Source organism: Choristoneura fumiferana, chromosome 10, assembly GCF_025370935.1.
Source record: "Choristoneura fumiferana chromosome 10, NRCan_CFum_1, whole genome shotgun sequence".
NCBI classification, from domain to species: Eukaryota; Metazoa; Arthropoda; class Insecta; order Lepidoptera; family Tortricidae; genus Choristoneura; species Choristoneura fumiferana.
Window position 1 is genome coordinate 10873158 of NC_133481.1, and position 17442 is coordinate 10890599.

Sequence of the window (17442 nt, forward strand, 5' to 3'; positions counted from 1 at the left end):
CGCGGCAACAATGCGTCGTTCCTGTATCGACTCTGGCGCATCTAGCAGTGGCTCGTTAGCCGCTGGGGGCGGTTGTTTGTACTGCGATGGGAGCTAGCTGCCCGCTGAGTTATGGCGGACTTCGTGATGAACCGCTTTACTGACAAATCCTATCGGTTAAAACTTGAAATGTTATATAACTGACACGTCTGTATTGCAGAAAATAACAGCGAAACCAGGATAGAATAATTTAAAACTATCTTAAGATGTGCATGTGTTTTGCTATAATTGTCTTTGCTATAATGATTTCAGGAATTTCAATTCGAGCTGATTGAAACATGAAAATTAGCATGCGTGGAAATTTTATTAAGTGTTCATAGCCCATTGCGTACCGGCAACCCCAGTAATGAGCTGGACCCAGCCATTCAGCAGGATCTATCCATACTTATACAACTATGGCCCAAGCCCTCTCATTCTGAGGGGAGGCCTGTGCCCTGCAGTGAGACGTTTATAGGCTGGGATGATGGATGATGGATCCATACTTCATGTTAAATTCAATGCGCAAATGACACGAAAAGCTTTAAAAAAATTATTGTTAACATAATTAATGTAGAATGAATACTAGGAAATATGGTTATAGTATTAAATCCACTTCAGAGTATAAATACAGAGTGCATTTCAAGTCATGCCAACTGTCAGGCGCGTGAAACACGAAAAACAGCTAACGAATATTATCAACTCGAAAATCGCACTTCGCAAATACATAACATTCAGTAATTCAGAGTCGGCGATAACGTCGCGACGTCGTCAGCATTGTAAAAGCTTTCATATCAATTGAATCCATTAGCTGAGTACACAAGTCCCGTCTGTCTATTTGCTCATCAGTTTTTATCATTGGCCAGTTCATGTTTGTTCGATCGGTCACTTCGGTTATTGATGGGCTGTTTCCCTCCGACAACTCATGTTTGCCATTTTCTGTCCTCGCTAACAGGCGAAACTAGGGCTTACGCATTCATTGACTAGAGCTTCCCGTGTTTGCACTACGTAAACACGTATAGATTGTCCGTCGATTTGGCGTCAAATGTTTGTTTAAGTGTTTCTACTAATGGTGGAGCTATATTAACGTCATTGTATCCTTAATTTAAACAAACTCCGTCCCTTTAAAATCAGTGTGAGCAAATTAAATCTGCTTAACTTATTGAAGAACAAATCCCATAAAACACTCCTCTATCTTCGTGTGTGTGCCATTTGTCCGCGGCCAGCACTTAGCTTAACAAAAACTGATAGTTGTAAAACAAAAGAGCGAAACAAGTCCGCCGTAACAAGAGCGGCCATTCGTTCAGAAATAAACTAAGCGGTAAGAATTAACAGGGATAAAGGCTTAAAGGAGTAGCCGAAGCAGATTTATGTCGCGTCGATCGCATCAGGCCGATTCTGTTCGTTCCAAGTGTTTTATTTTTTTGTTTGACTGCAGAATGCGTTAATGTTATGTTATGCCCGCTAAGGTCACGTTAAGAAAAGCCAACCAAAATTATGCTACTTCGAGACATTTTATAGCTGTTCGGTTATCAATAGACACTGAACAACGAAAACTCGACTTGAAAAGCCTACAATATGACACCTATTTCTCATTCATTGCCTGTCTATTTACACGAACGAATCGACAGCATTTTATCACAGCCAGGCCTTTCACGCAACCCTTCCTGTGGTTATCTGATAAAGCAGTGAATGCACACACATTTTGTCTGTAGTCACCCGTTCTGCAGTAGTGTAAAAATTGTCAGCGAATGTGCCTAGATAGTGATCTGCCATTTGTAAGAGACTGAGGGGTTCTGTGATGACCTATGTTTACATATCTCTGCACAATACTGCTAATCTAAATGGAAACTTACACCATTATTCTTAAATAGACATTTAGAATTTTTAAATCTGTAAATCGAAAAAGAATGAAACTTGATCGGGAATATCGAAATTAAACAAGATAGCAAAGCGCTTCGAAATATAAAAATAATGTTGATAAGTATAATATATTTACCAATAAGCTCCATCGGTCTTTAGGGTCTAATGAAACCAAACAAAATGCAAGACCATCGCCCAGTTACACCTATCAATTCAGACGAGCGAACCAACCAAGCGATTGCTGTAATTTCTTTAAAAAAATCAACGGTAAAGTTCGCCAGACACATTGATTCGAAAAAATGTTTCATCAACAATATTTTTATTAGCGTAATAACAAAATTACCGGTTGTAACGTGTACGCGATTTCCACTCTTACTCTTATCGGCTTAGGGAGCTATTTCTTTGTCGGCTACTTATGTATAAGGGGAGAAATGGAACCTTTTGTTGGCCTATAGCATTATTATTTCTCATTTTGTTTTGTTTATTAATACAATTGGCCCGCGGCGCAATATTGATATTCAAGTTTGATGATGACTCGCGCCGCGAATTTTCTCCCCGACCTCACCGTATTTTATGGGTTTTATAACAATTGTGTTTTCGTTTCTTTTGTTTAGAATTCAGCGAATTGAATAATTTTGATCAGATTAAAAAATAATAAGTTTACTAATATATATTTTTAAATCACACGTGCAGAACCTCTCTAAAAGTGAAGAATGATAAAGTCGGATACGTAACTCATTAAATTCAACAAAATAACAAACACCTGCGCTCAACGTCGAAATCATCATAATGCATCATTGTTAGTAAGATGTCTATCGCCTTTACAATGCATGCATGGTTTGAGTAATAAAGGTTAGGTAGTTGTACTTGTAGATGTAGGTACCTATCTAACTGACGCCATCTATTAAGATCCAGCGAAACTATCGCGTGAAAGGAAGAACCAAACCTAGTGGACGAACTGACATCGCACATTAAAATAAATTAGATAATGCTTTGCAATAATCCTGTTCAATAGTTATTGCCGCTTTCGAGCCATAACGCACAGAGTTTCTCATGGAAAACACAGAATGACGTGAATAAATAACTCGCAGAAATATCAATTAAATAATTATGCTGTCCGAATGGAATCGTGTGTAATGATAGTGGGCTGGGCTATAACTCAGACGCATCTGTTCTACGGCTATTTGCAAAAGGCACGACATGAGCTCGCATGAGGAACGGCGGACCCGTCCTGTCTCCTCCTGTCGAGGGTTACTTTAATGTTAGGTTTATGACTACGCAACCATTCTGAATTTCACTATATTATTCATTTCGTCGTTATTCGAGGATAATAACATACGCCGCTTTAAGTACCGTACTGGCAACAAAGTCTGTAGGTAAATAAACGAACAGTCAACGACGTAATTACTAAACTTACAATTGTTTTATGCACGCATAACGCAATTTCGCAACAACAGCGTAAGACGCAGCCGCAGCTCGAAGCGGCCATACAACCATACTTATAAAATAATGGCAACAAAACCGCTATTTACCGACTATTTTCTAATTTTAATAATTTATCGTAATAACGCAATAAATAGTCGGGTCATAATGCGATGCAAATGATTCGAGTGTCGTTAAGAGCTGGTAGACCTACGGGAACGGAGAACTAGTAAGTTATAAAAGTATTACGTGCTCTCGGATCTCAAGAGCGGCTAATCAGTGTTGCTTGCGTTACATTACGCGGAATCGATACACGCCAGCTGTTGACTACTATCGATTACAACATTTACATCGATAAGCCTTCCTGCTGCAGTGTCTCCATCTTATAATAATTTCATATGTAAATTCTGAAACCGTAATATTTTCTAAGAAAGGATACGACGTTCTTCGGGCTGCAAGAGAACTTTGTTGCTTGAAAATCCATCAATTATAAAATCATTGCTCAGGGATCTTAAACGCTTCCTCGATAAAACTGTAATCGGTACAAATTCCGACTTTATAACGGTCGTAATTGCATGCACTTTATACATTACGAGCTTTCATGGTACATACCTAACACAGAGTAAACTTAGCCAAACACACCTATTACCTAATGAAGTTCTGTGCGACTCAACAAATAATAAGATAAATAAAACCCTTACCTTTCTCATAGCTGATCTGCCGCTCCTGCTGCCTGGCGTTGTCCGCTGCGACCTTCAGAAGCCCCTGGATATTTCTGAGCAGGGTTTCCGTTGAGGAGACAAGCGTGTCCGCCGTGGGGTCGACGGGCACGGACGGCGGCGTGCCGGACTGCGCCGCGTAGCTCACCGGCGCAGGAGACCCGGACGGTGGCATGTCTCGCTCGTTGTCACTCAAGTCTGCTCCTGGACAAAAGGGTAGATACAGTACAATAGGTGGTAAACCAACTGTCATTTATAGAATAGTTTTTTTAGGGTCGCCGTCATCGAAACCGACGAGGAGGACTATATAATCTCTACCGCCAATAATCCCCTACTATGTTAGTCCTTGCTAAAATGCCAGGACATGTGAGGATGAAATTTAGTGTGTAAATAGCTCTATCCCTGAAACAATACACGAGTTACTTTTTATTCCGATATTCCTTCAGGATCGAGTTTTACTTTTGTAAAATCCCAATTGTAACTGGTAATGGTAAGTGTAGAGATACGTGAAACTTTGCATGGGTGTTCTTTATGCAAGGTAAATAAGACCACGATGTAATTTTTCGGAATACCAACAGTATTAAATCATTAAACTATCGGAAAGAATTAACCTCCTGTTTCACCATCCATTGATCAAATTTATTTGGTGGATAAATGTGATGCCGTCTCTGTTTATTTTGTTCGAATAGACGTAGACGGCATCACATTTATGTCATTTATCCGTCAGTTAAAATTAATTAAAATTAATCAATGGGTGGTGAAATAACCCCTAAGAAGACAAAATTGTTTTGGGGATATCTAACAAATAGGCTATCTAGAATCCAGAAAGAGTAAAAAGTGGACCAAAAGTAACTAAGAGTAAATTTGAGCTTTTAAAATACAAGAGGATAAAGAAATATTAAAATAAAAATACAAGAGCTGAGAATACATTTTTGGTTTTCATATTTTAACTTTAAATTCAGTATGGATCGTATATTTATTAAAGTGAGCTTTAGGTAAAAAAATATCTTGTTAAACACTCTATTTCTTGACGGTATTTTATTTCTGCATAGTCATCGGATTTACACATAGGTATGATACACACACTAAATTTCAAGCGAATCGAAAAACTGGCTCGAAGATAAATTATTTATTTAGTTTTATGACGAATTGAAGGTTTTTTAAGTTATTAAAAGAGCCTCAACATGACGCTTTTTAGGGTTCCGTACCCAAAGGGTAAAACCGGAGACCCTATTACTAAGACTTCGCTGTCCGTCCGTCCGTCCGTCTGTCACCAGGCTGTATCTTATGAACCGTGATAGTAAACAGTTGAATTTTTCATAGATTATGTATAACTGTGGCCGCTATAACAACAAATACTAAAAATAGAATAAATAAATATTTAAGGGGGCTCCAATACAACAAACGTGTTTTTTTTGCTAATGTCTAATGTTGTATAGATTGTACGGAACCCTTCTTGCGCGAGTGCGACTCGCACTTGGCCGGGTTTTTTTAAATAAAATAATGAAGTAGGATGTTCATCATCATCATCATCATCCCAGCCTATATACGTCCCATTGCTGGGCACAGGCCTCCTCTCAGAACAAGAGGGCTTGGGCCATAGTTCCCACGCGGGCCCAGTGCGGATTGGGAACTTCACACGCACCATTGAATTTCTTCGCAGGTTTGTGCAGGTTTCCTCATGATGTTTCCCTTCACCGCAAAGCTCGTGGATAGAACCAACAAATAAATAGGTAGTAGGATGTTACCAACAAATAAATTTCTTATGTAATATAATTATTAATTATTTGTTAGACCATTACATAATAGTATAAATCATAAGAGCATCGTAAGAGTAAATGGTAAAAATAATCAAGCAATACCGATACAAGCGGTGCATCGCGTGCAAGGCATGTATCATTCGATGTACAATTATTATTGCAGTAACAAGCATTACTATAGCTACAAGGATATCGCGTGGTGATCATCGGCAGCTTTGATCTAAGATCGCACGGAAATAAACTGCGCGAGTACGGGCTACGTCTTTCTTTGTAAAGTGTCACTGTGTTGTAATACAGCGTGTATTTTTGATACTACCTCAAACTTTAAGGGTAGTTAGTGAAAGCCACACATTTTATTATGTTTTAGTAAAAAAAATAGACTTATTATTTTCCTTATAAAATTAATTAGCACGCAATGTATCAATCACTACGTGATACTACTTTGTTTTTGTTCAAAACGTCGCACTTGTTGGCGTGACAGCTGTCACAGAACGCTTCTCTCTCGTATCAAATTATTGTACGCATTACATTGCTGCTCGAATATATTTCAAAAATTAATTACGTCCTGGTAGTTAATTCTAAATTAAAAATTTGTTTTCATATCGGTTCACAGCACTTAAATCTTCGTCTAATTATATACAGTTTGAGGTAGTATCAAAAATACACGCTGTATATGTCCTCCAATTTGGCAAACAGTAGCTGCTTCTAGCTCTATGCTTGCTCGCCAATTTATGCAATAAATAAACGCTAATACGACACCAAAAAAATTTAAGAGTTAGTCATAGTCGTAATTTAAAGATAAGTACATGCATTTTTCTGGAGGTGAGAATTTTTGGATTACTGACAAGGAAGAACACAATTTCTTTTCCTTTTTTCCTTTTTTAGGGTTTCTACCTCATTCGGTAACCCCTATAGGATCACTCTCTCATGCGCCGCTGCTTTGTTATATAAAATTAGCGACTCAAATAATGGTAGCAATCCGGTGGAGTCTTGCTCAAGCTCCTGCTCGTACTGCCCGCATATTTCACTGTTATCTTATAATAATTATAGTAACTTTATTTGTTTGTCTGTGCATTTGCTTATGTTGTTGTATTACATTGATTTAAAAAACCGGCCAAGAACGTGTCGGACACGCCCGAAATAGGGTTCCGTAGCCATTACGAAAAAATTAAGTACCTAATATTTTTCTAAGGATTTCGTACGGAATATTCCAAGTTTAGGTATATTTTATACCTTAGGCTGATATTTACTCTTAAACTACTAATAATTCTCAAGAAAACTTAACCTTTATAGTTTTCCTTGTAAGTTTGACATACTTACTACCATCCTGATTTTTCTAAAAATGTTCCACCGACTGGTTTAGATTTTAGAGGGGGGGGGACGCTCGATTTTAATAAAAATTTGCACTTTAAAGTTGAATATTTTGCAAACAAATCACTGAATCGAAAAATCGTTTTAGCAACCCCCTAACGGTTTTAAAATATTCAACGATACCCCACACTACAAGGTTGGCATAGTTTACATATATATTCGTGCAAAATTACAGCTTTCTAGCATTGATAGTCCCTGAGCAAAGCCGCGGACGGACAGACAGACAGACACACAGACATGGCGAAACTATAAGGGTTCCGTTTTTGCCATTTTGGCTACGGAACCCTAAAAAGCTGCAAAAGAAAACTACACTTAGTATTCCTAAATAGCATAAGCTACTTTTTATCCCACGAAAGTGTAAAATTCGCGAATAAAATAGACAAAGTTACCGGTAACAGCTACTGATGTACCTTTTTGTTATATTATTTTCTCAGAACCTTCTCTTTTTACAGGCTTTTATTTAGTTTCACCTGTCTGTCTGTCTGTAATCAAATCTTGCAAGTTAAATTTGACCAACTTCCAGTAGTCAGATTGACTTGAAATTTGGAATACTTATGTAAATCGCGTGACATTACATTTATGTAGTAGTGACATCCTTGTAGTCCAGCCAGGATCGTCTTCGCAGGATGGAACTCTTCAACGGTTAATAGCATCGACTTGAAATTTGGTATGCAAATGTAGTTTGGGTGACAATGCAAGTACAGTCAACAAAAAGTACAGTCAGCAAAATAAAGCTTCCCCATTCTAAAAATGTAAATTTTATGGTTAGATTATTCATTATAGTAATGTAAATATATATATGACGACGACCAGATGGCCTAGTGGTTAGAGAACCTGACTATGAAGCTTGAGGTCCCGGGTTCGATTCCTGTGTCGGGGCAGATATTTGTATGAAAAATACGAATGTTTGTTCACGGGTCTTGGGTGTTTAATTTAAGTATGTATCTATATCTATATAATTATATTTATCCGTTGCTTAGTACCCATATCACAAGCTTTGCTAAGCTTACTTTGGGACTAGGTCAATTGGTGTGTATTGTCCCGTGATATTTATCTATTATTATATATATATATGCACTTATTAAAATGTTGTGTAGATATTCTGTTAATAGGTATTTATATGATTATAACTAAAACGTTAACTATGGAGACAGAATAAGGACACAGTGAAGCCACCCAACACCGAATGGGCTGCCTTTAACTAATTTATATGCTCCACTACACTTCATTGCATCGCGAGATAGTCGTTCTCTTAACATTATTAATTTCAAGAATAAAATGACTACGTAGAGCGACATTACACCAAACTTCCTAATAAGACATCAAAAAAAGGTTTTGAAATCATAAATATCCTATGTTTGTTTTTCCTTGATGAAAAATCATTAAGAATTTACGATTCCAGAGAAACGAACTGACTCACATTTATACAGGCTTTTGTTTAAGTTAAGTTACTTGAGGTCAAATCTAGCAAATTAATTTCACCCACTTCTAGTGATCTGTTTGGCTTGAAATTTTGTGCGAATATGAAGTTTGGGTGATGATGTACTTACATTACACTTAGTTAATGGAAAAAACTTAGGTACATTTTATAAATTCTCTATGAAATAAACAATTAACAGAAAAATTAAGTTGAACAATTGTAAAACCTGCGTCAATTATAAAGACCTCACACATAAAAAAGAAAATGTTTTAGAATGGGTTCTCCCACGCCATGAATAATCTATCGATACATTTAATTTAACTGACAACATAGTGAACGCTCATCAAATAATGAAGACAACATCGTTTCGTCATTGTCGATGCGCACGATAGCACTCTCGGCTTGTCACAACACCATCTTCCTAATAAGGCCAATTAACAGGATCCTAATAGATTAAATCAAACGAAACCAAACTTTATATCCACAAGAGAAAGAAATACTTTAGAGCGATGCTAGAGAAGAAACAAATTACTTCAGGGTTATAAATGAAATCAGCCTAAAAGAATATTGGTGATTGAAAGAAAGAGGTAATGTTAGACAGGCAAAGACCAAAGTTGAATGACATGGTAGTTTAGAAAGAGCACTTTAATGAGTTCGGGACAAACGTGCCGAGCGTGCATCACGTATCGTTTCATTCAAATAAATATGGGTATGATCGATTTAGAAACCGCTTGCGAAATTGATTGGAGCCTCGCAATGCTCATTTCAGGTGTGTTATCGGGTTCGGCATCAAATCCATTGTTTACATAATTTTCTCCAGGCTCATCCCTAAGCCGTGGCCGAGTGAACATTTTCCTATAATCGAGGCAGCTATCCGTTCCCACGGTCTCCGAACATTTTGCACATAACTACAATAGACAATCCTTATTGTTTCACTTGATTTAGCTATTGTGAGCTCCACTAGTTATATTTGTGGATCGATGTTTTGATTTGCGCCGCCGTCGCGCGGTCGGCTCAGGTTCGTGAGCATGAATCTATTATTTCCCTCACTTCCACACCAATTTAAACAAAACACGTAGAACGACTTCTCACAGTTGCAATTTTCCTCATTGTTTAAATCATACCTAATCAAATACTATCTCTCCATCTAGTTTATTGATGTTAATGGCTATCGTGATAAAGAAGACTAACTAACGTCGCAATAAACGCATGTTGTATACATAATTTCAATAGGAATAATTTGAAACAGAGAACGTTACCTCCTGAATTAAAAATAAACGAGTTAAAAAGCAGTTGTCATACCATCCATCACTGTCCAGTAATCATTTTAATATTCCGATAGATACGTTAATAACAAAATGTTGTAGGCCTTTAACTCTATTATAAGCACTTAAAATAAATTACCCATATGTATTAGCTTGTATGGCAACGCGTGTGAGGCGTTTTAGTCAATTAGCTGACTGAAGCACACAGACTGTTTGATTGGCCATCGCTTATGGACAATAACGCACGTAGATAAGTCTAATGAGGTGTATGGTAGTAATGGAGGTGTAAAAGTTCATACTGGAAATTGGGTCCTTTTAACCTCAAGCTTAACATCACTAGAGGCAATTGCGGAGGATAATCGTAATAAGATTTTATTATATCGAGCCATTACCAGCAAACGTGCAAGTCGCGGGATAATGCTCTGAGAGAACCAAGGAAAGGCGCATTTTAAGAGTGTGTGTAAAAGTGCCAAATTATTGCGATTACCCACAACATATAAATCCTGCACTCGCTTCTTGCAGACTATAATAAGTTTTATAAATCGGAATTCAGTAATAAAATAATTAACATGACCTCAAATTGGTTGCTTGGTACCTACAATGTTATAGTAGTAGCAATTTTACACTTATTATAAGTAGATATTTCCAGTTTCTAAAATAAAAGGAAGGTAGTTTTATGGCTGATAATTTCCGAACTATGAATGCTGAAGGTTCCAGGGCTATTACAGGGTAATTTCGCCGAGAATTACATGTCCAGTATATTGGAAGGTGATACCACCGCTGTGTTAATGCAACACGGACACTTTCTGGCCGTGTCTAAGATCATGTCGGAGACTGGGACTTATTAAAATGCGTTAGGTGCTGATAAGTCCTGTTTACTAATAAACTCAGACTAGATTGATCAGTACCTACGAGTAGACATAATTAGTTGCTGCCGGATTCGCACACCGGTTTAAACTTTGGTAAAAAAGCTGACTTTGGTTCATTCCTTTGTCTTTCAATAGTTTTTAAAATACAGCATAAATTTTGTACCAATTCAATGAGCTCTAAACAACAATACCCCACTCAATGTAGGTCAAATATTTTTTGTTGTTAATTAAGAACTGACCTTCATCCTCCTCTTTCATATTGTGGTCGTCCTGGTCAGACATAGCCGCTTCGCTCTCGTCAGAGTGGGACCGCGGCGAGGCGGGGGCGGCGGCGGACGGCAGGCGCGGCGGCTGCGGCGTGCGGCGCGACGCCGCGGAGCTGCGCCCGCTCGCGGAACCCTCGCCGCGCTCGTGCCGGTCGCTCCGGTCCGAGCGCTCCCGGTCGCCGGAACCGGACTTGGAGAGGTTGAGCACGGGACTGTGGCCGGGTGATGAACCTGGAGACAGAATTGTTACCAATTAAAGTTAAATCTTCTTTTTCCAAGACCAGTCTTGACAGAGTGGCCGTCGTTGTCATTGGTCGGTCAGGATTTATGACGACTTTCATGGAAAACTTATGCCGTGGAGGGGTGCCCTTCGCAAGGTCTAAATCTTTTGGTCGAAATTGTTTGGTATAGTATTATATGATATACTTACTTATTTTTTTGCATGAAGATTTTTTTGCATACATTTTTTTTCCTAGAGCACTTTTGGTCTATAATTGTTTAGTCTAAAAGTTTTATTACTAAAATGCTAAATCCATAAAATTGTTTAATTATTATTCAATTAATATTCAATGTCCTAAAATTAATACTGACAGCATTTTTATTCCAATCCAATAATCTTTCATTCGCTGTTCTTACGAGTATGTTTACGGAAAAAAAAACAAAGTGTAACATTTTTACGTTTATTAGTTGCAATATTAGTTGCAGCCGCCATCAGGAAATCAAGTTTCGAATTATAATTCATTCTATTGTTCAAACTATTACACCTTTTTCTTTGCTCACACTTTTATACTAGGCACTAAATTTATCAGCGTGAAGTAAGAAACATTTTTAATCCTACGAAGGTTTTTGAAAAAAAAAAGAATATTTGATACTTGGATAGGCGAAACAGTAAAGGGGGGACGGGGGGGGCTAATAAAAAACTCAGGTAACATGATTGCTCAACAATAGTTAAGGTTAGGTGAAATAGGAGCTCCGTCGACTTCGCCTCAGAGTCGTTAAATTCATATGAATATTTGCTTCTCTTTCAGACATAAAATTAGTGGTAACAATATTCGAAATAATAATTTTATAGCTATAATACAATCGACAATACAATGTTATACCATACAAATGTTATACTAAAAAATGAATCGACCAAAAATTTGATGAAAAACAATTTCGACCAAAAAAAAATTGACATTTCAATCTTTAGACAAAACGTTGTTATGCAATAAATATGTTACGAAATAATTTTATGCAAAATAATATTAGACCAGCCGATATAGTTACACCCGCCGTGGAGATTTCCCTGGATCACGATTGAAAGTTCTAATATCTCTATGGTAGAAATGTTATTATTTATAAACAAACAAATAGATTCCTCTTACTCTCGTTTTTTTTTATTCGACTGGTTGGCAAACGAGCAAGTGGGTCTCCTGATAGTACGAGATCACCACCGCCCAACACCAGGGGTATTGCAGACGCGTTGCCAACCTAGAGCGAACCTAGCCAGTAATTTCACCGGCTGTCTTACTCTCCACGTCGAAACACAACAGTGCAAGCACTGCTGCTTCACGGCAGGATTAGCGAGCAAGATGGTGGTAGCAATCCGGGCGGACCTTGCACAAGGTCCTACCACCTGCAACCGCCTGCTTGCTGCCTGCTGATACCGCAGTGCTAGAGTACGGAGTTCGTAAATATATTTTTGACCTCGACTGTACATTAACATTAGCACTATTCGTAAAAACTGTTTTTATCATGTCTAAAGCAATATATTAATTATCTCATTTCATATATTAATTATCTCATTTCTATGGTCCCAGAAACCTCAGGTGTTATTGCTGCATAATTTGACCGTGGTGGAAGGGCCGTCCGTTAAATGTTCGAATCAAATTTACCACAAATAAAGCTATAATTTAAGACTTAAGCTTTACTCACCATTATGTGACCCTTCGCGCGCTTTATCGATTGCCATGACACGTTCCATGTCGCCTCTTTCGTCACGCAATCTGAAACAATAGAAAAACTCAACATTCCGCCCTAATACGATAACTTTGTAACTACATACAGTTCTGAAGTTTTGGGCTCAAACTTGGGCTAGAAGAGGACTCAGTCGTTTCACAAGAGCTGGCACGAATGAATCGAACGAAAGTAATATCACTTGTCACTGTGTGAGTGTCGTTTATATACAGGGGCCTCCCAGTAAACAGGTAGGTACATAATACTTCTTATAACACTAACGTGTTCACTTATTGAATGAATCTCTATTTAACTATTTTGTGATGCACATTATAGACATAATCATTCAATTCATTCGTGCCAGCTCTTGTAGATCGACCCAGGACCAGGACCCAATGAAATTGGAATAGGTATTAGTTTAGTGACAATGAAACATAGCAAGCTGGCATTTAATAGTACAATGGAGATCGTTTACATCTGCCACATCAGGAGTTGGACTTTTACATTATTAAAAAGCTAATTTCAGATAGAACAGATATATCATCTCTGCGTAAAGAATCGGGGAGTATAAACCTTCCGCCGGGAGTTTTTTCTCATTCTCATTAAGTTCCAAATAACAAAAAACTCATAAGGAATCACGTGTCAATATCTCGTTTGGAACATCAATGGTCTTAACTACGTCAAATCGGACACGGCAAGTCAAATAAATTTGAACAAAGCTACTGACAAACAGTTTTATCATTTGAAACCATAAAGCATGCTTCCCACTGAGTTGTGGAGCTACCACAAAGGCTGGCTGTATAATATCAAGGTGCCCCGCTGAGATTCTTTGTAAGCGGATGAAGAAGGTAGATATGTAATCATTTCGTATGCGGATATCTCGTGCCGCTACCCTAATTCCATAGGTCCTTTTTGATTGTGAATTATTGGTCTTCTGATGCTTCCGTTTCAATTCCTTTTTATGAATATTTACTTATTAACTTTTTTGTAAGCTGGAGCCATTAAACCTCTACTTTCTACCACGTCTTCCATTTTAATATCATTCTCACTGAGTATTGGTTGTACGAAATTTGAAAATACCAATTCATCTGATTATTTGAGGCTGAGCTTTAACACCAAAGGGAATTACAAATGAGCTGATTTATACTTAAAGAAACACGAATTCGCTCCAAAACCAATTTCACTCATTTCAAAGGGGTTAATGCTACAATTTTTGCACAGTAATGCCTTTTGAGCATTTGAATATAAATGACGTCTGAAAGTGAAATGTAACATACATAATAAGTGGCTGTTTTAAGCCTTCGAGGAACCCTTTTGCGGATTACAGCGTAGCGGTGGAAACAGAGGTTGAGCATAAAATCTGGTGCTGAAATGGTAAGGTAACAACTAGTCTCTTTCTCTTGTTAACTTTAATTTTCATATGTTTTACGTTCAATAAAGAGTTTTACCATACAATACAGTAAAATACTAGGAAGATCTAACTATTATTTTATTTTGACTTAGTAATGTCAACTTGCTGTTACTGAGAGCAAAGAGGGAGCGTCCAATTATAACTTGGCTTTCATTGTCTTTATTTTGGTTAAATTGAATAAAACGAGTTGCTGACAATGTAAACAAACTCTTCTTGACTGATAACTTTTTAATTAATCTTTAAACCCATTTTGATCATTGCAATTTGAGAATTTTAAAAATGATTGTAAACATACCGGACATGTGCGAGTCGAACTCGCATGAAGAGAGTTCCGTACGGTAAAATATTTTAATAATTATGTTCTTAAATAGCTCCTCCATATTTAAACCACAAATTTATTATAATAAGTGTTCTTGTAATCTATTGGTATTGAACCTCTTCCATATTTATTTTTCAAAATGTGGGGAATGGTCATTTTCTGCCTATTTTTTTTAATAACTTAGTAATATTAAAAATATGTATATTTCAGTTGCTCACAACCAGTTTACCGTACTTTAATTTGTTTACAATATGTTTAATCCTGAATACAACCTCCTCCTTTTTTGAAGTCGGTTGAATAAATAAATCAAGAACGTTTCAATTCAAGACGTGTGGTAAGCAACATTTTGAATTTTTATTCGTCTTTATTTTAATGACCATAAAGGAAATTCCGGTATTCTCTTTTTACGCCACTTAGTCTGTTGAATATCTTGACACCTCTATCTTTCCGGTCTACTCTGTGTTGAACCCTCGAAATGGAGTCGTTTGGTACTTTACTGACGAGTCACGGAGCGCTGCCGTTTGAATTTAATATATTTTTCATTTCCCTCACAATTAATATGTTAATATTATAGATATTTGCTTAGTTTGGGACTAGATCAATTGGTGTCAAGTGTCCCATGATATTTATTTATTTATTTATATTTTAGAATACTTGCCGACAACTTTTTGACAAAACTCTTATGAATGAAGGTCGATAAACAAATAAAAGTTATAATCTTTCATGATTTTAGAATTCTGTAACTCAAAGAGAAAAACGGAACTCATATATATCTGCACTTCATGGTCATTTTGTCTGACTGTTAAGATTATTTTCTCCGAAACGCGAGGTATCAAGTTAAGTTTAACTTAAAAATAACTGCGGTCCTTCGAAGCTGTAAAAAAATTAAACCTCGAAGTCAACGCCGTAATCAAAAGATCATCCATTTAAACCTTATAACTCTTCACAAGATCTCACAGTGAATAATTTGGAAAAATTAAGCTTTTCTTGGCAATAATGTTTACCTACTGTCTTTACAGTTTGAGTAGATTGACTAATTAATTAGGTTTGGAATCCTCGGTGCACAAATTCAATTCTAACCTCTCTGTTTTATAATGGTGAAATGAATGTTGACCATTTTCTTTTACACACCTATTTTTGTCCGTCCTTAATCTTAGGGATGGTTTATAAGTGTCTAGTACCTAGTTTACCTCAAAATTTAAACGTAGAATTAACTCAGTTCTAAACTTTCTTTAATGATCAAGTAAAGTAGAAAGGATTACACTAATACAAACCAAATATTTTTTTGATATCTAAACTTAATACAAAATTAACAAGGTTTTTTAATCCCAAACGAATGGACGAATCGAATCGTAAAGAAATGATCGAATCATCACGCGATCGTACAAAAGATAAAGACCAAATCAATAAAATAATAAATTACCACTTCCTCTGTTTTATTCTATCATTCAACGTGTTTCTATGATTAATGGTAGGTATCTAACAAGATTGCAATTTAAATTAATTATGGAATGATATACATTCAAACGTTATACTTAATACTGTTATAGTTATACGGAATAAAAAATCATGATCTGCGTTTTGATACACCGTTAAGGACTTTAATTCATGAGCCACCATGGAACCATTTCACAATAAACGTTATAGTGTCATCGCATTAATTAACAAGGAAAATTGAAATGACTTTTCCTTTGAAAAGGTTCCATGATGGCTCATGTATTAAAATTCTTGACCGTACTTGACAGACCAATACATAATCATAACACTTCAAGTCGGTAAGCCCCTAAATTTCAAAATGAAAATTCTTCACTTCAAGAACAGGAGTTTGTGAATTCGAGTATCCGTATGTTTGTGATATTGTCCGAATTGCTCAGTTGGGATGCGTACTTAAATTCTTTTTTTAATTTTGCTAAGTATAGTCCAACTAACTACTTATAAGTATAGGCAAACTTATGTACTGTGCGTTTTTATTATTTTATTGTCCCACTGGAACATCAGCATAAAATTAAATTAAATCCTTTTCCATGTTAAAGGTTATGTGCCTACCAAATTCCGCCGAGGTTGGTAACAAACAAACACACTTACCGGTTTTTATCACTATCGCACCTCTGTCTCTGTGTAGAAAAATATAAACAATCGTTTTTTATAAACCTTCGAATACAAAGCTGCTAGAAACAGCCATCATCGCTCACGAAACGAGATAATATTATTCATTCACTTGTCAGAACGCAAATTGGCGACGAATCGGGCCCAGCCAGCACCCGGAGAAACGAAAACAAATTTCAATGCCGTGACGTGCAATTTCGGCCGAAATAAGCAAAGCAAAATAAGAAATCAGTTTTTTAAAGTAAGCAGGATTAGAATACAATTAAGTGCGTGCTTTCAACCATGAAACATAGAAGTTAGAGGACTATCAAACCGTATAACAGAGCCCGTGGCTGTCTAAAAAGATTAGCGATGAGTAAATCCCTATATTACAGTTAGGCTTCGGTGCTGCCGAAGTTTCAGTTTAAGCACGGCGATATCATGGCCGTGGCAATGCGTTGTTACCGCGTTAACTATTGCCATATTGCCATTATAGAATGGGCACTGGCCTAAACAGATATTCCGGGGCCGCGCGCGCGGACAATGCGCCGCAATCTATAGCGACGCCAATGTGCGCTGATTAGTTAATACTGAACCGTTCACATAACCCAATACCGCGGCACCGACACGACGCTCCAAACTGTTCTTGTATGCATAATCTGATTAGCGTAAGTATTATCTAAACAAAGCACGCATTAAACGTGCATAAAACCTTTCCA

General features: G+C 37.1%; 1 protein-coding gene across 9 annotated transcripts in view; it reads right to left on the reverse strand.

Annotated features, from left to right (window-relative positions):
* Window positions 1-17442, reverse strand: part of dac (dachshund family transcription factor) — a 184353-nt gene that overhangs the window by 47014 nt on the left and 119897 nt on the right. For 7 of the 9 annotated variants that reach the window (XM_074093479.1, XM_074093477.1, XM_074093484.1 and 4 more), the window contains 3 exons: window positions 12888-12958; window positions 10944-11201; window positions 4002-4223 (listed from right to left, as the gene is read on the reverse strand). In XM_074093479.1, the coding sequence (XP_073949580.1) occupies window positions 4002-4223; window positions 10944-11201; window positions 12888-12958 (551 nt within the window). The remainder of the gene's footprint in view (window positions 1-4001; window positions 4224-10943; window positions 11202-12887; window positions 12959-17442) is intronic. The other 2 variants (XM_074093485.1, XM_074093478.1) reach the window with 1 other exon arrangement.